At 46.0% G+C, this 22,894-nt stretch overlaps 1 protein-coding gene across 2 annotated transcripts in view; it reads left to right on the top strand.

Moving 5' to 3' along the window:
- Positions 1 to 22,894, top strand: part of cbfa2t3 (CBFA2/RUNX1 partner transcriptional co-repressor 3) — a 64,128-nt gene that overhangs the window by 10,831 nt on the left and 30,403 nt on the right. Inside the window, exons 3-7 of one of the 2 annotated variants that reach the window (XM_033035602.1) lie at positions 1,235 to 1,476; positions 8,577 to 8,666; positions 10,291 to 10,472; positions 14,680 to 14,930; positions 15,263 to 15,354. In XM_033035602.1, coding sequence (XP_032891493.1) covers positions 1,235 to 1,476; positions 8,577 to 8,666; positions 10,291 to 10,472; positions 14,680 to 14,930; positions 15,263 to 15,354 — 857 coding nt within the window. Of the gene's footprint in view, positions 1 to 1,231; positions 1,477 to 8,576; positions 8,667 to 10,290; positions 10,473 to 14,679; positions 14,931 to 15,262; positions 15,355 to 22,894 lie in introns of both variants that reach the window. The other variant, XM_033035601.1, reaches the window with a different exon arrangement.

Here is a 22,894-nt window from a genome sequence, read left to right as displayed (position 1 = left end):
TTGTAATAAGGTCATTAACTGAAGACACAGATTGAAGGTGATAAGCAAAAGAACCAGAGTGGAGATGAGAATGTTCAGTCAGTTTGTATGAAAGGGAGTAAAAGCAGATTCAATAGGATAGAAAATGATCTAAATTGCACGAATTGAGGAGTAGTTGTAACAAAGAGACTGCACAGAAGCACTGTGCTGACAATATGTAGAAACATAGAATTGCACAAAGAAAGACACAAAGTGCTGGAGTAACTCGGTAGGCAGCATCCCTGGAGAACATAGATAAGGGACGTTTCGGGTCGGGACCCTTCCAAAGGTTGCCCACCCATGTTCTTCAGGGATGCTGTCTGACCCGCTGAGTAACTCCACATTTTATGTCTTTCACTGGCTGACAGTGTATGCAGCATTATTCTAGGTGGTGGTGAGCTGGAAGCAGCTGCATCGACAGGGAGTGGCATGAGAAGTTATAATGAGGGAAACGCATAATCCTGAAGCATCAAGGGCTGCAGAGAGTTTCTAAACGATGTTGCTAATTTGAGTCTGAAACATGAGCAGTAATAGGGAGACACCTGTTCTGTGTGTGAAAGTTCTTGTGTTGCTGTTTATAGCAACAGTTGAACTTGCCACAGAAATAATGTTGCCTTACACAGGAACCAGCAGCCATGCAGGGTTTAATGGGAATAGTTATTAAACATCTATTCTGGAGGTACATCTCGAACAAGCACCTTGGAAAATTTCAAGGCACAAAGGAATCTTTAAAATGCAGGCTGCAGAATTATTGGGTTGAGAGGAAAGGTAAAATACTGGAGTCTTCTGCAGAGCCTTTCCACCTGGGAATATAGGATTTTGATAATGTGACCTAATCTACAATCAAGACAATTTTATTGAAAGGATTGAGAAGTCTTGGTAAGGATATATTCAGAATTCACACCAGATATTTGCTGTGATCCCAAGGAGGGTGCTTCTGTTTCCAGAAGATTCCTATTGGGAGGTTAATGTTTCAGGGAGAAGAGGTGCCTTGGTACTTCAGCCTTCTCCTTGAAAGGCTGAGTGGGCTACTTTTCTTCTTAATGTTACTGATGTGTAATAACTGTTCACGGTAATGAAGGCACTTGATGACTCAATTGGCGTAGCAATGGAACATCATCAGTCTCCTGTGTGATTTGAATAGACGTGCATTTACCCAGAATGGCCCTCACTCTGCACTGCCACTAAGTCCACCTCTCTCCATTTCTCTCAGCAGTGATGAATGGGACCAATCATTTGCCAACTGCAATCAGTGGAGCCCCATCAATCCCCAAAGGGCTCAGCGATGGTCCAGCCACCTCTACCACTGCTTCTCTAACCAATCAGCAGTTGCCTCCCACTTGTGGAGCTCGACAACTCAGCAAACTGAAACGCTTCCTGACTACACTGCAGCAGTTCGCAAACGACATCTCCCCAGAGATTGGAGAGCGCGTTAGGAACTTGGTGTTGGGTCTTGTGGTAGGTAATTTACTAGTATTAATTAATTGATCCTTCAGTCCGTCATCCGTAAATAAATTCACTGAATGCAGCAAAATAAAACCAGTAATAAATAGAACATGGGGACATCAATGATTTGGATGAGAACATACATGGCAAGATTAGTAAATTAGCAGATGATACAAAAGTGGGTGGTTTTGCAGATAGTGAAGATGTTTGTGAATGATTGCAGCAGGATCTTGATCTATTGGCCAAGGGGGCTGAGGAATGGTTGATTGAATTTAATACAGAGAAATGTGAGGTGTTGCAATTTGGAATGTCTTAACATGGGCAGGACCGACACAATGTAGAGCAGGGTGTGGTAGAGCAGAGGGATCTAGGAGTGCAGGTGCATGGTTCCTTGGTGGAGTCACAGGTAGATCGGGTTGTCAAAAGGACTTTTAGCACATTGGCCTTCATCAGCCAGAGTATTGAGGATGGAAGTTGGGAGGTCATGCTGCAGTTGTAAAATACGTTGGTGAGGCCGCATTTAGAGTATTGTGTTCAGTTCTGGGCACTATGTTATAGGTAAAATGTTTTCAAGCTGGAAAGGGTATAGAGAAGATTTATGAGGATGTTGCCAGGACTAGAGGGTCTGAGCTATAGGGAGAGGTTGAGTAGGCTGGGACTCTATTCCTTGGTTTGCAGGAGGAAAAGGGGTGATCTTATAGAGGTGTATAAAATCATGTGAGGAATAGATCGGGTAGATGCACAGAGTCTCTTGCCCAGAGTAGGTAAATCGAGGACTAGAGGACATAGGTTTATTGTGAAGGGAAAACGTTTTAATAGGAATCTGAGGGGTAAATTTGGTGGTGGGCGCATGCAACAAGCTGCCAGAGGAGGTAGTTGAGGATGGGACTATCCCAACATTTAAGAAACAGTTAGACATGGATAGGATAGGTTTGGAGGGATAAGGACCAAATGCAGGCAGGTGGGACTAGTGTAACTGGGACTGGTTGGCCAGTGTGGGCAAGTTGGGCCAAAGGGCCTGTTTCCACACTGCATCGCTCTTATCACTTTACACGATGTATTGAAATCAAAATATTCCCTGCAGGTTGCAGTGATTTGTTGCTGTTTCTGGGTCAGGTAGAGGAATCTCGAAGTATAAATGCACCATTCACAAAAAGTTGCTCAACAGGATCGCAGAGACATAAAGAAAGCAAACACAGTGGTTTGGATTATTTGCTGATGCGGAGAGCACAAACACAGCTAAGTTATGTTAAACGTATAATAAAGTTTGGACCACACCTGAGTACTAAATGCATTTCAGTCACCATAATATTATGAAGGACAGATAGGTAATAAAAAGTACAAGGATAATATCAGAAATGTAAAAGCATTTATTTCAGGAAAGCAAAAACAGATTGGGTCTTTTGTTTGTTGCCATATATAGATGATTTAGATGAGAATATTGGTGGCATGATAAGTAAATTTGCGGATGACACCTAGTTTCAACTGGGAAATTTGAATGACATGGAATTTAACACAGACATGTGCAAACTGACGCATGTAGAACAAGAGTAGGACAGATGCCTGAAGAAGGTTCTCAACCTGAAAAGTCACCTATTCCTTTTCTCTAGAGATGCTATCTGACCCGCTGAGCTACTCCAGCTTTTTGTGTCTACGGTTTAAACCAGCATTCCTACAGATATAGTAAATGGCAGGTTGAACAGAGAGATCTAGGGATACACATTCCGTGCCCTCCATAATGTTTGGGACAAAGAGCCATCATTTATTTATTTGCCTCTGTACTCCACAATTTGAGATTCGTAATAGAAAGAAATCACGTGGTTAAAGTGCACATTGTCAGATTTTAATAAAGGTCATTTTAATACATTTTGGTTTCACCATGTAGAAATTACAGCTGTATCAAAACATAGTTCCCCCATTTCAGGGCACCATAATGTTTGGGACACATGACTTTACAGGTGTTTGGAATTGCTCAAGTGTGTATAAATGCCTCCTCACTGCAGGTATAAGAGAGCACCTTGTCTTTCCTCCAGTCTTTCCATCACCTTTGAAAACTTTTATTGCTGTTTATCAACATGAGGACCAAAGTTGTGCCAATGAAACTCAAAGAAGCCATTATGAGACTGAGAAACAAGAATAAAACTGTTAGAGACATCAGCCAAACCTTAGGCTTACCAAAATCAGCTGTTTGGAACATCATTAAGAAGAAAGAGAGCACTGGTGAGCTGACTAATCGCAAAGGAACTGGCAGGCCAAGGAAGACCTCCAAGGCTGATGAATTCTCTCTATAATAAAGAAAAATCCGCAAACACCTGTCCGACAGATCAGAAACACTATTCAGGAGTGGATTTGTCAATCACCATTGTCCGCAGAAGACTTCATGAACAGAAATACAGAGGCTACACTGCAAGATGCAAACCACTGGTTAGCTGCAAAAATAGGATGGCTAGGTTGCAGTTTGCCAAGAAGTACTTAAAACAGCAACCACAGTTCTGAAAAAAGGTCTTGTGCACAGATGAGACGAAGATTAACACATCAATGTGATTGCAAGAGCAAAGTATGGTGGAGAAAAGGTATGCCCAAGATCCAAAGCATACCACCTCATCTGTGAAACACGGTAGTGGGGGTGTTATGGCCTGGGCATGTATGGCTCCTGAAGGTACTGGCTCACTTATCTTCATTGATGATACAACTGCTGATTTGTAGTAGCATAATTAATTCTGAAGTGTATAGACACATCCTCTCTGCTTAAGTTCAAACAAATGCCTCAAAATTCATTGACCATTCTACAGCAAGACAATAATCCCTAACATGCTGCTAAAGCAACAAAGGAGTTTTTCAAAGCTAAAAGACAGTAAATTCTTGAATAGCCAAGTCAATCACCCGATCTGAACTCAATTACTTTTATCTGCTGAAGAGAAAACTGGACTAGCCCCCAAAACTAGCATAAGCTAAAGATGGCTGCAATACAGGCCTGGCAGAGCATCACCAGAGAAGACACCCAGCAACTGGTGATGTCCATGAATCGCAGACTTCAAGCAGTCATTTTGCAAAGGATATGCAACAAAATACTAAACATGACTACTTTCATTTACATGACATTGCTGTGTCCCAAATATTATGGTGCCCTGAAATGGAGGGACTATGTATAAACACAGCTGTAATTTCAACACGGTGAAACCAAAATGTATAAAAATGGCCTTTATTAAAATCAGACAATGTGCACTTTAACCACATGTGATTTTTTTTTATATTACAAATCTCAAATTGTGGAGCATAGAGGCAAATAAATAAATGATGTGTCTTTGTCCCAAACATTATGGAGGGCACTGTATATAATTCACAAAAAGGTATCACAGGTAGACAGGGTGCTGAAGAAGGTGTATGACATGCTTGCCTTCATCGTGTGTGGACGTGGCGTCGAAGGACGAGAAGCCGAAGCAAAGAAGTGGAAGCCAAATAACCGAACGGAAACGAAGCCAAAACGCCAAATAACCGAAAGCATACAAAGCCGAAATGTCAACTAACTGAATGGGTGGGACGCCTAAAAGCCAAACTAACCGAAAAGGCGGGACGCCTAAAAGCCAACTAACCAAAAGGGTGGGAGGCCTAAAAGCAAATCTCACTGAAAAGCCACTCTACCGAAAAGCCAACTCACTGAATAGTGGCTCTGCCGGAAAGTCAAATAACCTGAACGTTTTTTAACATGGGACCCCCGTGTCCGTCACATCACTGGCCGATGGAGACGGGAGGGTGGGGGTCATTTTCCCACACAAGCCATAAGTGACTGGGCACTCTGAATCCGAGCACCAAGTTGTAAGCGGCCGAAGGAACACATCCCTCTGGACAGCCCCCATTCTCCCACGGCCACGGCCGCCCTCCGTCTCGCCTCCCCCGTGCGGCCGCACTGTGATGGGCTGTGTGTCGGTCTGATGATGGCGACGGCCGACTGATTGCTGCCGGTGGTCGGACCCCCAGATGGCCAGGGTCGCCCCTGAAACACCTCCAGCAATGAGCTGGATATTCCCGCTGTCAAAGAGTGGCGGCGGTCATCTGCCGCCTCTGGTCAACTTGCAGCAGCAACGCCAGCGGCAGATCGAGTCGGTGAAGAGTTCACACAGTGGGTGAGTGTGGCGCCACCCCCGCAATTCCCTCTCCTCCCCCGATGGCGCCCTGCTATCCTCCCGGGCGGCATCGCCATCGACGCCACCGCCATCCACTTAATTAACCAGGTTCCTGAATGTAATTCCTTCGCTCCATAGATGCTGCTGCACCCGCTGAGTTTCCCCAGCAATTTTGTGTACCTCCTGAATGTAAGAACTATTTATACATGTAACATTTTTGTTTTTAAAACAGTAACTTTTGAGTTTTAATGCCAACCCCGTCGGGCTTACTGCAGCTGGTTTCATTGTGCTTTCATTGTTGGTAGGTGCTGATCTTTCACCTCTGCTCCTCCCGGCGCTGCCGACACACAGTGCGGCCGCACGGGGGAGACGAGGCGGAGGGTGGCCGTGGCCGTGGGAGAATGGGGGCAGCCCTGTGGGATGCGCTCCTTCGGCCGCTTACAACTTGGTACTCGGGTTCAGATTGCCCAGTCACCAATGGCTTGTGTGGGAAAATGACCCCCACCCTCCCGTCTCCACCGGTCAGTGATGTGATGGACGCAGGGGGTCTGGACCAATTGCTGACAAGTCCCCCCCCCCCCCCCGGCGACGTCATGTCTGTTATTTGACTCTCCGGCAGAGCGGCTATTCGGTTAGTTGGCTTGTAGGCGACGCAGCCTTTCGGTGAGTTGGCATTTCGGCAGAGTGGACTTTCGGTGAGTTTGCTTTTAGGCGTCCCACCCTTTCTGTTAGTTGGCTTTTAGGCGTCCCGCCCTTTCGGTTAGTTGGCGTTTCGGCATCGTACTCTTTTAGTTATTTGGCGTTTCGGCATCGTTTCCATTCGGTTATTTGGCTTCTTCTTTGCTTCGGCTTCTCGTCCTTCGATGCCACGTCCGGGTACCGCCTTCATCGGATGGGGCATTGAGTGCAAGAGTTGGGCTCTTCACTTCCCTCTGTGGGCTGAAATGTTATTGTGGTACAAAACATTGGTTTGGCCCTATATGGAATATTATGTGTGGTTCTGGTCACCAAACTGATGGGTAAATTTGTCACATAAAGAGCAGTTGATGGGTTGCCAGAGAAGGTGGGGTAGGCAGAAAGAGTAACAGCATTTATCATGGAGTAATTGAGCATGGGAACAGGCCTTTCAGCACAACTCGAGAGGAAAGATTTAAAGGAGACATGAGAAGCATTTTTTCCACACTGAGGGTAGTGAATATATGGAATGAGTTGCTAGACAAAGTGGTAGAAGCAGGTACAATGAAAACGTTTTAAATACATTTAGACAGGTACACGGATAAGAAAGAGGGATATGTCGTGTATAGACATCTGGGATCTTTGATCTGGACAAAGCCAGTAGAATTTAATGAACATTTGAGAACAAGTGTGTAGGAAGGAACTGCAGATGCTGGTTTACACTGAAGATGGACACAAAATGCTGGAGTTACTCAATGGGACAGGCAGCATCTCTGGAGAGCAGGAATGAGTGATGTTTCGGGTCGAGACCCTTCTACAGTCAGGCAAGTGTTGAAGGATGGACACTGTTTGAGCCTCTGATCAAGAAAACATCTAAAATCTTTGTTCTATTTTATATTTTCAACAGTGCTTTTGATTTTCACTGATTATATGCACACCAGCAACAATGTGTAAGATGATAAATTAACAATATTAATTGTGGATCTTGGAAATATAGAGTTGGACAGCAGAAGTAATTAGCAAACAAAAAGTGGTTCAAACATTAAACAATTTTCTTTTACCAGTCTTCATTACAGAAGACAAATTGCAGAATGAGAGTGAGGAACTTGAAGTTTTACTTAAAGGAAAGGTTCCTGATATCATAGAACAGTTCTGTCACAGAATGAATAAAGCAATACAAATACACAAATATGCAGCACGTATCTCCTGAATAGGGTTCTTAAAACAGAAGTTCTTAAAAGCATAGGCTTTGCGACCATTTTGCAGAACACTTGCGTATGGTCCACCAAGGCCAACTGGATGTCCGAGTTGTTAACTGCTTTAACTCCCCTTCCCGTTCTCATACTGACCTTTCTGTCCTGGGCCTCCTCCATTGTCAGAGTGAGGCCACACGCAAACTGGACGAACAGCACCTCACATTCTGCTTGGGCAGCTTACTACCCAATGGTATAAACAATTAATGCATCAAACTTCAATATTTTTTCCCTCCCCCCTCCCCCCTCCACCTACATTCCTTCCACTGCCTTCACAATTCACACTCTTCTCTCTTTCTTGCCAATCTTTTTTTTCCCCAAGGTAATGATTGTTTCCAATTTGACCATCCTTAGAGGTGGTAAGTTCCACGTAATAATTTCATTGGGTAAATCCGTTTTCCCGTCACCCCCCTCCTCAACCGCTGTCTTTTGCCTGTGACTGAATCTGTGCCCAAAGTGTAGGAAGGAACTGCAGATGCTGGTTTAAACTGAAGATAAGACACAAAATGCTGGAGTAACTCAGTGGGACAGGCAGCATCTCTGGAAAGAAGGAATGGGTGACTTTTCAGATCGAGACCCTTCTTCAGACTGAGTCTATCCAGAGATGCTGCCTGTCCTGCTGAGTTACTCCAGCATTTTGTGTCTTATCTTCAGTTTAAACCAGCATCTGCAGTTCCTTCCTACACTTTGAATCTGTGTACCCTGGCCTTTGAACTATTTGTTAGTAGGGGCATTCAACTACCTGTCCAAATACATAGAGCTTGTACTGCTTTATTACCTCCTCTCAAGCTTCTCTGCTCCAAGAACAACTGTAGTGTTTCCAGTCTAATTTTGTAGCCTATACTCTTCATTCCTGCAATCAAACTAGTGCACCTTTTCTGCATTGTCTCTTGGTCCTTTGCAACTTTTATTTCAATGAATTGCAAATCAAGAAGTCAATATCAACATCAGCTTGCATTTCTAAAGTACCTATACTACAAGAAAACATCTCTATGATCTTTCTCCTTGTATTCAAATTTGTGGTTTGCAGCTAATTACAACTTATTTTTCTTTATTGCAGAATTCTACTCGGACTATTGAGGAGTTTCACTCAAAGCTTCAGGAGGCAACCAATTTCCCCTTGAGGCCTTTTGTCATTCCTTTCCTGAAGGTATGGTGACTCACTGAGAAAGCAGCCTCACTTAGTATCTCTGGTTCTGATTTCTGGGTACAACTGTTTTTGGAGGAATTGTTATTAGAGGAGCAAAAGAGATCTGGACTGAGGCTAAGTAATTAAGTTTTAGTACAAGTGGCCTTAGAACATAGAACAATACAGCACAGGAACTGGTCTTGTGACTTACCATCTTGCGCCAACCTTGATGCTAGTCCAAATAATCGCATCTGTCTGCACATGGTCTGTATCTCTCTTTTCCTTGACTGTTCACGTGCCTGCCTAATGTCTCTTAAATATTGCTATCATATCTGCTTCCACACCACTGCTCGCAACACAGTCCAGGCACCCACCACCCTCTGTATAAAATTAAATTAGGACAGCATAGATGTGGCTTAAACAGCATTTTAGAAATCTTCAACATGACTACTCAATGTTTACACTCAACATGCTAACCAATGAAGGCAAGCATGCCGTACATCGTTACCACTATCTACTTGTGTTACCGCTTTCAGGGCTTGCACTCCAAAATCCCTCTGTACAACAATGTCCCCAAGAGTACTGCCGTTTACTGTATACCCTTGCCTCTGTATAGGACCTCTGAAAATGCAACACCTTACACTTGGCCAGATTAAATGCAATCTGCCATTTCACTGCCCAAATTTTGAACTGGTTTATTTCCCGCTGTATCCTTTGACAATCTTTCTCATTATCCACAACAGCACAAATATTTATGTAATCTGCAAATTTACTATTCAGACCACCTACATTTTCATCCAGTTATATCACAAACAGAAGATCCAAAAGTGATCCTTGTGGAACAACACTGGTCACAGACCTCCAGTCAGGATAACACTTCACCACCACCACTACCCTCTGCCTTCAATGGCCAAGCCAAGTTTGAATAAAATCTACCTGATCTCCATGGATCCATTGTGCTTTTATCTTTTGGATCAGACCACCATGAAGGAGTTTGTCAAAAGCCCTTTTGACTGAATGTCTTTATGATGCAGCAATTGACATGCCATTGAATGGGTGGAAAGTTAGATTCTTTCCTGTTTGAGACAGTAATTGCTGAGCAGTTTTGTAGCATTACGGTTACTTATGCAGTCTGCATGTTGCTTAAGGTCCGTCATAATCATTGCATTAGCCTTATGTCACGTGCTTCAGGTTCCTATGGTGTGTCTTGTACCTCTTTATTTTTCTGCCAATTCATCTACCATGTTATGGAAACTATATGCATTCAGTTAAAAAGCTATTTTAAATTTATAGTTTTACTACTTTTTCATGCTCTGACTTTAATTGGAAATATATTCATATGTTTGTATATTCTGGCCCTTCTGACAGACATGAGTGATCAATCTATTTTGCTTCTGTGCACTATCACCTTCTGAGTTGGATGATCAGCCATGATCATATTGAATGGCGGTGCAGGCTCGAAGGGCCGAATGGCCTACTCCTGCACCTAATTTCTATGTTTCTATGTTTAACCAACTTAAATTTCCCCTCAGCAGAACCTTCCCACTATTTATTTTCAAACCATATCTGTTTCTCCATCCAAAGATGCAGGGAATTGTTGAGTACTTTTGCAGTTTCAGTTTCTATTTTTCTGGTTTCATTGCAGGCTAATCTCCCACTATTACAACGAGAACTCTTCCACTGTGCTCGGCTTGCGAAGCAAACACCAGCGCAGTACCTGGCCCAACATGAACAGCTGCTTCTCAATGGCAATAGTAGCTTGCCTATTGACTCCTCTGAGATTCTGCTGGGAGTGAATGAAAATGGTAAACGAAGCACCCCCGACAGGTAAGCACGGCTCCAGCCAACTGAGATCTCAACTGCTCTCAGGCCCGTTGCAAATTCTGTTCAGTCATTTTCCAAAAATATTGCATTCAGAATGCTCAGCATTATAACACCTTATGTCAAATATCTCTAATAGCCTCATCTATTTATTATGCAGCTTGCATTTATACGATGTGGCAAGTTTCCCAAAGTGTTTTGTGTGATTGTGATCAAACAAATCTAACACCCAGCCTTGCAAAGCCCTATTATTAAGATGATCCAAAGTTTGATTAAAGAGGTGGTTTTAAGGAATGTTTAAAAAAGCAGCTGTGGAAATTTTGAAAGTTTAGGATCATAAAGTCGTGGAGTTTTGGGTTGGGAGCCTTTTTCAGACCTTCTAAACCTTTCCTATCGGTGTAGAAGGCATGGACAAATGGGACTAGGCATGGGACATAGTGGATGAATTGGGCAGAAAGGTCTGTTTTCATACTGTACAAATCCATGAGTATCTGTCCAAATTTGTTTTAATTGTATCTGCCTGTGCTACTTATTCTGGCAGCTCGTTCCATATATGTACTACCCTCTGTATGAAAAACCTTCTCACATCCCCTTTGAACCTCTATAAGATCACCCCAGCTTCCTTCACAACAGGAAAAATAGTCCTCCTTATAATTCTAGCCTTCCAAACTGGGCAACATTTCTGAATCTTTCCTGTAGCCGCTCTAGTTTCATCACATCCTTTCTATCGTGCGGCAGCCAGAACTGCACACAATATTCCAGGTGTGGTCTCACCAACATCTTATTCAGTGTAATATAACAACTCTTAGGTTCTGACCCAAAACGTCACCTACAGTGTCCTCCATAATGTTTGGGACAAACACTTATCATTTATTTATTTGCCTCTGTGATCATCTCATGGACCTTTTAACTCTGTCATGGTATGGCGCTTCACTTCATTCACCGCCTTTTCATGGAGAGATTGGCAGATAAGAAACAGTATCAGGCCAAGCCTGGAGCTGCACTCGAGTGTATTTACGTGGTGACCTGTACTCTAGTGTATTTACGGTAGAACCTGGAACACCATCACTGTGAATCAGTTACTCTATGTTAGATGCTCAGGTTAATACAATGCCCTCCACAATGTTTGGGACAAAGACCCATCGTTAATTTTGTTGCCTCTGCACTCCACAATTTGAGATTTGTAATAGAAAAAGTCACATGTGGTTAAAGTGCACATTGTCAGATTTTAATGAAGGCTATTTTTATACATTTTGGTTTCACCATGTCGAAATTACAGCAGTGTTTATACATAGTCGCCCCATTTCAAGGCACCATAATGTTTGGGACACATGGCTTCACAGGTGTTTGTAATTTCTTAGGTGCGTAATAATTGCCTCCTTAATGCAGATATAAGAGTACTCTCAGCAACTTGTCTTTCCTCCAGTCTTTCCATCATCTTTGGAAACCTTTATTGCTGTCTATCAACATGAGGACCAAAGTTGTGCCCAGGACCGGATTTAGATGAAGAGAGGCCCGAAGCTATTTCATTTGTGAGGGCCCCACCCCCACGACTAGAGGACCATGACTACCCGACAGTGACAGTGTGACACTTTTAGATCCTACTGTATGTTGCCATTAAACAGTTGGTTTTAAAATACATATTGGATTCACCGCGGAGCAGGCGATGCCTTACCTGGATCGTCGTTTGAAGCTCTGGAGTATTGGGCCAGCTGCTTCAACATCATGGAGCTGTGATTTGCGGAGCTCCCAGCCTCGGGCCGCGCTGATTTTAATATCGCGGAGCTCTGGGAACCCTTTGCCGAGGGCCACCAGCGTGAATCTCCACCCAGCTCAGCCTGTGGACTTCGGGAGCCGCGGTCTCCGGTAGCAAGTGGCCGATTCGGAAGTCCAAGCCGCTGAGAATGTTCTCCTGTTCCGACGTTAGATGGTGACCCCCAAATTTAATTGTACCAATGGCCATGAGGAGAGGATCCGTTGGAGATGGGAAAAGGGATCATCAATGGGGGCGAGGACTCCTTCCCATGGAAGAACGGTGTGAGGCGGAGGCGACGCAAGAAGAGCTCCAAATCGCGGCAGGCGTGGAACTCATTGAGGTGGGGACGGAGGGGGACGAAGGTGAGGCCTCTGCTGAGGACAGACCGTTCGGTATCTGAAAGGGGGAGGTCAGGGGGGGATGGTGAACACACGGCAGGGATGAGGCCGAGGCGATGTCTGGTGGGGGGCTGGTGGGTGGTCAGGGGTTAGGGGGGGTATGAGGACTGTAGTGTGGGTGGGGAAGAACTGGGGTCACATGGTTTGAGGAGAATGGGGAAGACCCAGTGGAACAGCCACTGAGGTTACCAGGGTTAGGGGACTAGTACAAGGACCCAGCGCAGTTAAACTCAGGGGAGTTGGAGTCTGCATCGTGGTAATTTCAGGCCCGGTTCTGAGTCCAGGCTGCAGGTAAGGCGATGGCTGGGGGCTGCTGGAGGGCAGTGGAGTGGCGAGGGTCAGCGGGCAAAGAGTAGGAGGTCCCGGTGGGTGGAAGGTCGGTGGGGCGGCGAGGTTCGACGGTTCCAGTGAGGCAGTGAGGTGAGTAGGCCCCCCTAGATCTTGAGGCCCTAAGCCTAAGCTTGTCTAGCTTATACGTAAATCCGGCCCTGGTTGTGCCAATAAAAGCCAAAGAAGCCATTATGAGACTGAGAAACAAGAATAAACCTGTTAGATTTACAGCAGCCAAACCTTAGGCTTACCAAAATCAACTGTTTGGAATATGATTAAGAAGAAAGAGAGCTCTGGTGAGCTTACTAATCGCAAAGGGACTGGCAGCCTCAAGGAAGACCTCCACAGCTGATATCTGAAGAATTCTCTCTATAATAAAGAATAATCCACAAACATCTGTCTGACAGATCAGAAACACTCTTCAGGAGTCAGGTGTGGATTTGTCAATGACCACTGTCCACTGAAGACTTCATGAACAGAAATACAGAGGCTACACTGCAAGATGCAAACCTCTGGTTAGCTGCAAAAAATAGGATGGCCAGGTTAAGTTTTCCAAGAGTACTTAAAAGAGCAACCACAGTTCTGGAAAAAGGTCTTGTGGACAGATGAGACGAAGATTAACTTGTATCAGAGTGATGGCAAGAGCAAAGTATGGAGGAGAGAAGGAACTGCCCAAGATCCAAAGCATACCATCTCATCTGTGAAACACGGTGGTGGGGTATTATGGCCTGGGCATGTATGGCTGCTGAAGGTACTGGCTCACTTATCTTCATTGATGATACAACTGCGGATGGTAGTAGCATAATAAATCCTGAAATGTATAGACACATCCTATCTACTCAAGTTCAAACAAATGCCTCAAAACTCATCGGCCGGTGGTTCATTCTACAGCGAGACAATGATCCCAAACATTACTGCTAAAGCAACAAAGGAGTTTTTCAAAGTTAAAAAATGGTCAATTCTTAAGTGGCCAAGTCAATCACCCGATCTGAACCCAATTGAGCATGACTTTTATATGCTGAAGAGAAAACTGAAGGGGACTAGCCCCCAAAACAAGCTAAAGATGGCTGCAATACGGGCCTGGCAGAGCATCACCAGAGAAGACACCCAGCAACTGGTGATGTCCATGAATCGCAGACTTCAAGCAGTCATTGCATGCAAATGATATGCAACAAAATACTAAACACGACTACTTTCATTTACATGACATTGCTGTGTCCCAAATATTATGGTGCCCTGAAATGGGGGGCCTATGTATAAACACAGCTGTAATTTCTACATGGTGAAACCAAAATGTGTAAAAATGGCCTTTATTAAAATCTGACAATGTGCACTTTAACCACATGTGATTTGTTCTCATACAAATCTCAAATTGTGGAGTACAGAGACAAATAAATAAATGATGGGTCTTTGTCCCAAACATTATGGAGGGCACTGTACGCATGTTTTCAATGGTTCCTTTATTATCATGTGTACCAAGGTTCAGTGAGATTTATTAATGCGTATGGATTGCATCAGGTAATTACAAAGACAGCTGGATAAATTAAGTGAACAAACTACTTTGTGAGAAATGTAATTCCACTAAATACTGAGTGGACTTAGTCATTTATTTCAAGAACACTATTTCATATATAACTGAATTAGGCTTTCACAAAAAGATACATTTTGAATACTGATTACAAAACTCGTATGTCTGACACCAGACTTTGTCATGGGATATGTTTTGCAGGACCAAAGAGAATGGGTTGGATCATGACCCATCACACACAGAACATGTCAGTAAAAGGCTGTGCGCACTCAGTCCTGGTCAGTGTTTCAGTCCCAGCCACAGGCTTGGACACCAATCTAATGGGCCGCAACATCTGGCACCACCCCAACTGCAGCACTACCGATTGGAGGACATGGCTGGAGCCCATCACTACAGAGACTCTTACCGACAGCCCGAGCACAAGGAGCTGAGGGATCGCAACCGGCCTGCTGGTCAGTTTATAATCTAATATCACACTCCCAATCACACCCACCCCTTTGCTCACACTAATAACAGGCCCTCGCTTAATAATTAGTTCTCAGCTGAGGTCAATAAACTACTCTGATACTAATAATTGTCCTTCCTCTATTTGCAATCCGTCAATCGAGAACTGATTCTTGCCTGTTGTCCATTAACACCAGTCACTTTGATACCGTACAACATTTGGTCAGTGAAAGAATTCCTGTCGAATGTGGTTTCTAAGTTAAATGTAGTTAAATGTGTGGTCTCGACTTGTGATCTAACCGGCTACACTTTCCAATCTTGAGTGACTTTGTTGTTCCAGCTACAGGAATACATGGAACTCAGCAGGAAGAAGTCATTGATCATCGTTTAACAGACAGGGAATGGGCAGAGGAATGGAAGCACCTGGATAATGTAAGTGTGGAAGCGAAGGGCATGGGGGGGACAGAAACAGAGAACTGAAAGTTCAATAGTTAAAACACCTTGTATCTCTGGAAGGAGTTGATACAGCTGGGTCTAGTTGTGCAGGTGACGAGTCTGTTACTTATAAATGACTATGTTGACATTCTGATCAACTTCACCACCTATCTCAACCCCTCTGCTATCTCTGATTTGTCTAACATTCAGTCCAATATAATTCAAAATTTTCTCCAATTAAATACTGGGGAGACCAAAAAAACACTGTCGCTTTCCCTGTTAACAGCCTCAAGTTGACTAGACTGTTACCAATTTTGCTGAAGATAGTCACAAAATGCTGGAGTAACTTAGGAACAGGCAGCATCTCTGAATATTGAATTGAATTGAATTCTTTATTTGTCATTCAGACCTTTCGGTCTGAACGAAATGCCGTTGCCTGCAGCCATACATGTAACAATAACAACACACAATAAACACAAATTAACATCCACCACAGTGAGTTCACCAAGCACCTCCTCACTGTGATGGAGGCAAAAGTCTTAGAGTTACTGTCTCTTCCCTCCTCTTCCTCTGCGCCGAGGCGATACCCCACCGGGCGATGGTAAGTCAGTCCGCGGCCCGGGGGTGGTCGAAGCTGCCGCCCTCCAGTCCAGCAGACGCAGCTGTTGCAACGGGTGCTCCGGAAAACAGGCACCATCCTGTGACCTGCGAGCTCCCGACATTGTCATCCACTGGCCCGCGGTCGAGCCCCGGATCCAGGTCGCCGCCGCCTCAGCCATAAGGAATGGGTGACATTTCGGGTAGAGACCCTTCTTCAGGCTGAGAGTCAGGGGAGAGGTAGACAGATAATGGGTAAGGTGTGAAAATGGCTCAAGGAAAATGTAGAATAGATCATTGTTAGCTAGGCGAAGGTGACAATAAATAAAGCAAACAGATAAAATGTAATCAGGGAGACAGACTGGTCAGAGAACTGGGAAGGGGAGGGATGGCGAGAGAGGGAAAGCAAGGTCGGAGAACTGGAAAGGGGAGGGAGGGGGTGAGGGAAAGCAAGGATTACTTGAAGTTAGAGGTCAATATTCATCCTGCTGGGGTGTAAGCTGCCCAAACAAAATATGAGGTGCTATTCCTCCAATTTGCACTGGGCCTCACGCTGACAATGGAGGAGGCCCAGGATAGAAAAGTGAGTGTGGCAATGGGAGGGAGAAGTTAAAGTTTTGCCACCAATTTTGCTGCCCTGATTTACCTGACCTGAACTTTGAGCCTCCATCTCAAAGACGGTCTACTTCCACTTCCATGTCTGTTTCCACTTCCACGTCTGCTTCCATTTCCACTCATGCTATGATATTGTGAACCCTTTTCTCGCTTCCCTGTGCACTGAGTTGCATTAGATTGTACTTCACAATACCCCCATGCTGTTTTGTGACAAACTGGATTTACAGGAAACGCTGCCTCAAAAAGGCAGCCAGCATCATCAGAGACCCACACCACCCTGGCCACGCACTCATTTCACCCCTGCCATTGGGAAGAAGATACAAACTGTAATGTCCAGGTTCAGGAACAGCTTCTTCCCTACAGCCATCGGGGTATTAAATACTACAACCTCCATTAAGCTCTGAACTACATGGACTATTATTGTTATTATTGCACTATTATGGTTTGATTTTTATGTGTGCACGTGTGTGTGTATATATCTCTATACTTATAAAACTTGATCTTGGATGTGTGTGTGTATTTGTGTGTGTGTGTGATGTTCGTGTGCGTTTCACAGCTCCTCGAAAACATGATGCGCGAACGGTGACATTTTTACATATTCCGATAGAAATTTACGCCATGTCAAAAATCGCCTGATCTGAAAATTTCATGGATTATTTCTCGAGTTATTTATGAAAGTGTTCACAAATCTCAAATAATTTAGAAAATAAACGAGATGGTCTCGCTGATGACGTTAGAATTTATCAACTGCCTGTCTGCTCACACTGCGAGTGACATCACCCCTGTTCTGTCTTCTGTACTTCTTGGCATCTTAACGTTTACTTCTTTAAATTCATCACCTAGCGTTTTTAAACTTCTGCTCAGGTGGTGCTCTGCTGGGCTCCTTGAAGTTCTGGAACATGGCGACGGCCGTCATTATCACCGCGTGGGTGAGGGTGCGGGGCAGCGCGATGGGAAGGTGGCCGTGGCGGCCATTACTCCCTCTGGGAGAGGCCACCTGTGGAGACCTGCGATTCCTCCGTCGATAGCAGGGACTCGAGGAATCGTGACGCCTTTTCCTCGCTGGTGATCCCGATCCCACCTGACAATCTCTGGCAGTCACGGGGGACGACCTATTCTCCGTCTCACCCGCCCGATCGTCTGTCACTCGGGTGGGCCCAGCAGCCTGCTTGCCGTGGACCCCGCCGCCCGCTCGACTCCCCTCCTCCTCTCCCCCCCTCCTCCTCTCCGCCTGCTCCTCTCCCCCCTCCTCCTCTCTCCCCTCCTCCTCTCTCCCCTCCTCCTCTCTCCCCTCCTCCTCTCCCCCCCTCCTCCTCTCCCCCCCTCCTCTCCCCCTCCTCCCCCCTCCTCCTCTCCCCCCTCCTCCTCTCCCCCCTCTCCTCTCCCCCCTCCTCCTCTCCTCCTCTCCCCCCTCCTCCTCTTCCCCTTCCCCCCTCTTCCCCTTCCCCCCCGCTCTTCCCCTCCTCTCTCTCCCCCTCCGCCCTCTGCACCCCCTACCCCTCTCCACCCTCAACCTCTCCCCTCCTCCTCCACCTCCCTCCCCCTCTCTTTACCCCCCTCTCCCCCCTCCCTCCCACTCCCTCTCCCTCTCACCCCCCCACTTGTGTGTGTGGGGGGTGGTTAGTCCGTGTGTGACGCCGCAGGCCGACCCCCCGCCCGCAACCGCGCGTTGAGGGGACAGGACCCAACGGGTCCCACTTGGTCTAATATATTGTGTGTGTGTGTGTGTGTATTACACACACGCACGCGCGCGCACACGCACACGTATAGGGCTCTCACATAACCTTTTTTCCCTGTTGCCAATCGGGCAACCTAGGCAGCTTTTTAGGTCGACAAATGACAGTTTAGAAGGTTTGCATGACGCGTGCGATAATGTGCTCGGACGAAGTGCGTAGTTACCAGTAGGAATTTTGCTCAATGAAGCATTCACATATTCTGCTTCAAATAGTCACAAACTAAACATATTCATCAATCAAGACATGATATATACCACAATGACATGCAGCAAAATTATAATACAGCATCTCAAGTCTTTTTACACGTTGCAATTGATGCAATTTCTATTATTTCTTTCCACTTCCAAACAAAAATGTGGTTGGATTATTCAGCGTATGATCAATCTGTGTCAATAAATCCTGGACCATGGTAATCCTGGACCATGCTTAACCATGCACACTACAGATTGATGCAAGCATATTTTCTGTGAAGGACCGAAAATGACCATGACATGGCCATAGCATGGGTCGTTATTGCAATTGGCACAGAAACACTCTCGTTTCCCACATAATTTATCCACAACAAAATATACAGGTTGCATGGAAATTTCTAAAGGCATTTTATGATAATAGCTGTTAAAACAGACTATAACCATCTGACAGGTTAAACATTAAACTAACTGACAAGAGATGGCCAAAGGACATAACTGCAGCAAATGTTATTTTGGTAATATATTTAAAGGTGTCAAAACGCCACATTACTGGACATTCAGATTAGATGTACGTGTTGTGAACAGCAATGAAGATACCCAGTTTGTATACACCAGATTTAAAAAAATATATATTGATAAACGCTGTTTCCAGTATTTCCACTTCAGAATTAATGTTACATTTTCAACTGAAATATCTCCTGACCAAATTTGTGATGTATATGACCAATTGCAGAAGTAAAACCTGGATAAATCCAACGTATAGTTGTGAATGTTGCTCATTAAATAACTACAGTACTGATACTCCATATTAAGAGCATTGATTTGCCGTTAAAATGAATTCTGTAATAACGTGTCAATGGTAGCAGTGACAATCGAACACTGCGGTTTTAATGTTTCACGTGTTCACAATTTAATCAATCCATCTTTATGGACTAAAACAAATAATAACACTGGGAATTAAAACACATTTGATTGCACTCCGTTATCAAACATAGTCAATGTTCGCTCTGAAGAAATTTCCAGCACAATATGGTCAGGGAAGGGGGGGGGGGGGGAGGGGGAGGTTGAGAAGGCAAACGGTACGGAATGGATGAATTGAGGCAGGTGAATTAGTACGTGTTGGTTGGAGTATGTCAAATTGTGAGGGGAGAGCACGGGGGATCAGTACAGGATGAATGGGAGGATCAGTACAGGATGAATGGGGGTAGACAAAAATGCTGGAGAAACTCAGCGGGTGAGGCAGCATCTATGGTGCGAAGGAAATAGGCAACGTTTCGGGTCAAGACACTTCTTCAGACTGTTCCCCCCATTTTTCTTGAATGGGGGATCAGTACAGGATGGATCGGAGGGTCTGTGCAGGATGAATGGAGGGATCAGTACAGTGTGGATCGGAGGGTCTGCAGGATGAATGGGCGATCAGTACAGGAATGTGGGGATCAGTACAGGATGAATGGGTAATCAGTACAGGATGAATGGAAAATCAGTACAGGATGAATGAGGGGATCAGTACAGGATGAATGGGGGAATCAGTACAGGATGAATAGAGGGGATCAGTACAGGATGAATGGGGGGTCAGTACAGGATGGATGGCGGATCAGTACAGGATGGATGGGGGAGCAGTGCAGGATGAATGAGGGGAGCAGTGCAGGATGAATGGGAAGGGGGTCAGTACAGGATGAATTGGGGGACCAGTGTAGGATGGATGGGGGGTGGCAGGAGAATCAATGCGAGGTGGATAGCGTGATCAGCGCAGGATGAATAGATTGGGGGGGGGGGGTAGATGGGGAGGGGAGCACGGGATGTCAGAGACTGAATAGAGGCGGGAATGGGGATGGTGAGGAGGGGTCTCAGGATAAGAGGGGTGGAGGGGGGCGTACAAAAGAGAGAGGGGGAGGAAGGAAGGTCACTGTCTTCGGACAACATTGCCTCGCTGCCTTGGTCGTCCCTGTCCACCGCCAAGTGCCGCCGCTAAAGGGGGAGGCGGTTGGGATATCCTCGCCACCGCCACCCCTCCTGTTCCAGCCAACAGCAAGGTGCGGGGCTGAGCGGTACAGCTCAAAGATCCTATAGTATAGGATCTTTGGTGCAGCTGCTTCAGACGGCGGAAGGATACCTCCCCCTCCCTCCCTCCTCCCGGCCTCGGTGTGCGAGAGGGTTTGTTTTGAAAGTGGTTATCGCCGTTAGCGGATTTGCAAGCAGCGGCCGCTATCAGGGCGGGCGGGGTGTAGGAGGAAGAAGAGATGGAGCTGCTGTCGCGGCCGCTGCACCCTGTACCTAGTATCTTTGCCCCGCACAGCCATCGCCGACACGAAACGTTGCTTTCCTTTTCTCCAGAGATGTTGCCTAACCCGCTGAGTTACTCCAGTTTTTTGTGTCTATCTTTGGTATAAACCAGTATCTGCAGTGCCAAGCCAGGCAAAATCACTCGCCGTTTAGGTTGCCCGGCGGCACCTTGGGTGGTCATTGGCACCCGGGCAACCGCTAATTTCAAGCCCTGATATATACATACACATGGAGGCAATCAATCGTTCCCATGTTGGGTGGACGGGGTTGGGAGGGTGCGGGCGGGGGGTGGGGGTTGGGGGGGGGCTGGTGGGAGTTGTGGGGGGGGGCATGGTGCGGGGTGGCTGAGCAGCGTGGACTCGACGTGTGGGGCGGGGGTTGCGGGATCTCTCTTCCTCTCTCTCCCTCTCCCTCCCACTCTCGCTCTCGCCCTCTCCCTCGATGGCAGCTTTGGCCAGGCCCTCTCATAGATGAACTGAGGCCCAGGCCAATTTCAATTTTAGTGGCCCCGAAACCAAGATCAAGCAGAGGGCCCTCAATTTTAGAGGCCCCCAAATCAAGGTCCCTTTGAAGCAGACAGGCATGAGGCCCATGCCAAATGGCACTCGTTGCCCCCTCTCTGATAGGGCCTGCCTTAGGCAACCTCTCCTACTGCTGCAGTTACCATTGGCAACGTCACATTGTGGCACTCGGCAGCTTGAGAGCCCATTGCGATTGGTGCACTGTGAGTGGCATTGTGACATCATCAGTCGAAAGTCCTGGAAAAAGGCTGTGTGTGAGAACTGTTTTTTGCCTTTTTTTTAAACTTGAATCATCAATAACCTGTGTAATATAGGATGAAATCTTAAGTGAACCTGATTACGGCGTGGAGGGGAAAAATGTATCAGAATATGTAAAAATGTAAGCTCTAGTTCTTAACGTTTTGAGGAAGATACAAATAATACAGACACACATACAACACACATACAACACACATACAAGATGAGATTTTTATAGGTATACTAGACCAAGTGCAGACCCGTTGGGTCTGCTCCCCAACGCAGCCGTTCCCTAACCGTAGCCCCCACGGGAGAAGTGGTCCTCCAACTCAAGCCGTTCCCGAACATAAGATTCCAGCAGTCAGCAGTGCAGCTGTTTTTAAATGCTGTCTTTGAGGCGAGAGGCGGGCACCAGCAGCCGTTATGGTCGCTGGCCAGCAGGAGACGACAAAATGAGTGAGTAGGGGGGGGGGGGGAGAAGGATCTTATTAAAAATGTGTACATAAAGACGACAAAATTTAATGAGGAGTGGATGCTTGGAATGAAAAGTGAAATCTCTACCGAAATTGGAAAAATCTCGGCGTTTCTGGGTCTAGTGTTGGCGTAGCAACGAATCAAAGGCTGGCACCCACAAGTCAGGCAGAAACACACACACACACACACACACACACACAGCCAGCCAGCCAGCCACAGTTTTAATATTATATAGATAGATATATATGATATATTATACTCGTATAATATATGTATGTGTGTGTGTATAAATAGAGAGGGGGAGGAGGGGGGATAGAGAGAGAGGTGGGGAGGGAGGTAGTGACTGAGGGTAGGGGAAAGGAGAGGTGAGGGAGGGATTGGGGAAGGTAGGAGGAGAGGGGAAAGAAGAGGGAGGAGGTGAGGATGGAGTTGGAGAGGAGGGGGAATAGAGGGAGAGGAGTGGGGGAGGTATGGAGTGGGGAATAGAGGGAGAGGAGGGCAGTGGGGGAGGTGAGGAGGTATAGTGGGGGGGGTAGGGGAGGTGAGTGGGGAGGGGGGGGGATAGAGGGTTAAGGGGGGGAGATGGAGGGAGGGAGTGACTGAAGGTAGGGGAAAGGAGAGGGAGGGATTGGGGAGGGGAGGAGGAGAGGGAAAAGAAGAGGGAGGGGAGAGAGTGCTGTGGATGAGGGGAAATGAGGCGCGCCTGTGCAGTTGGGGTCTATGGGTGTGTGGTGGAATATCGTGTTGGGGAACGGGTTGCGTTGGGGGACCAGGCCTCACGTGTGACAGGGATCCAATGGGTCCCACTTAGTCTAGTATGACAATAAAACACTCTTGACTCTTGAACTTAAGTAAGAACCATAAAATCACAGAAAGTCTGTTG

The sequence above is a fragment of the Amblyraja radiata genome, chromosome 17, assembly GCF_010909765.2.
Source record: "Amblyraja radiata isolate CabotCenter1 chromosome 17, sAmbRad1.1.pri, whole genome shotgun sequence".
Lineage (NCBI taxonomy): Eukaryota > Metazoa > Chordata > Chondrichthyes > Rajiformes > Rajidae > Amblyraja > Amblyraja radiata.
This window is presented reverse-complemented; position numbering and strand designations above follow the sequence as displayed.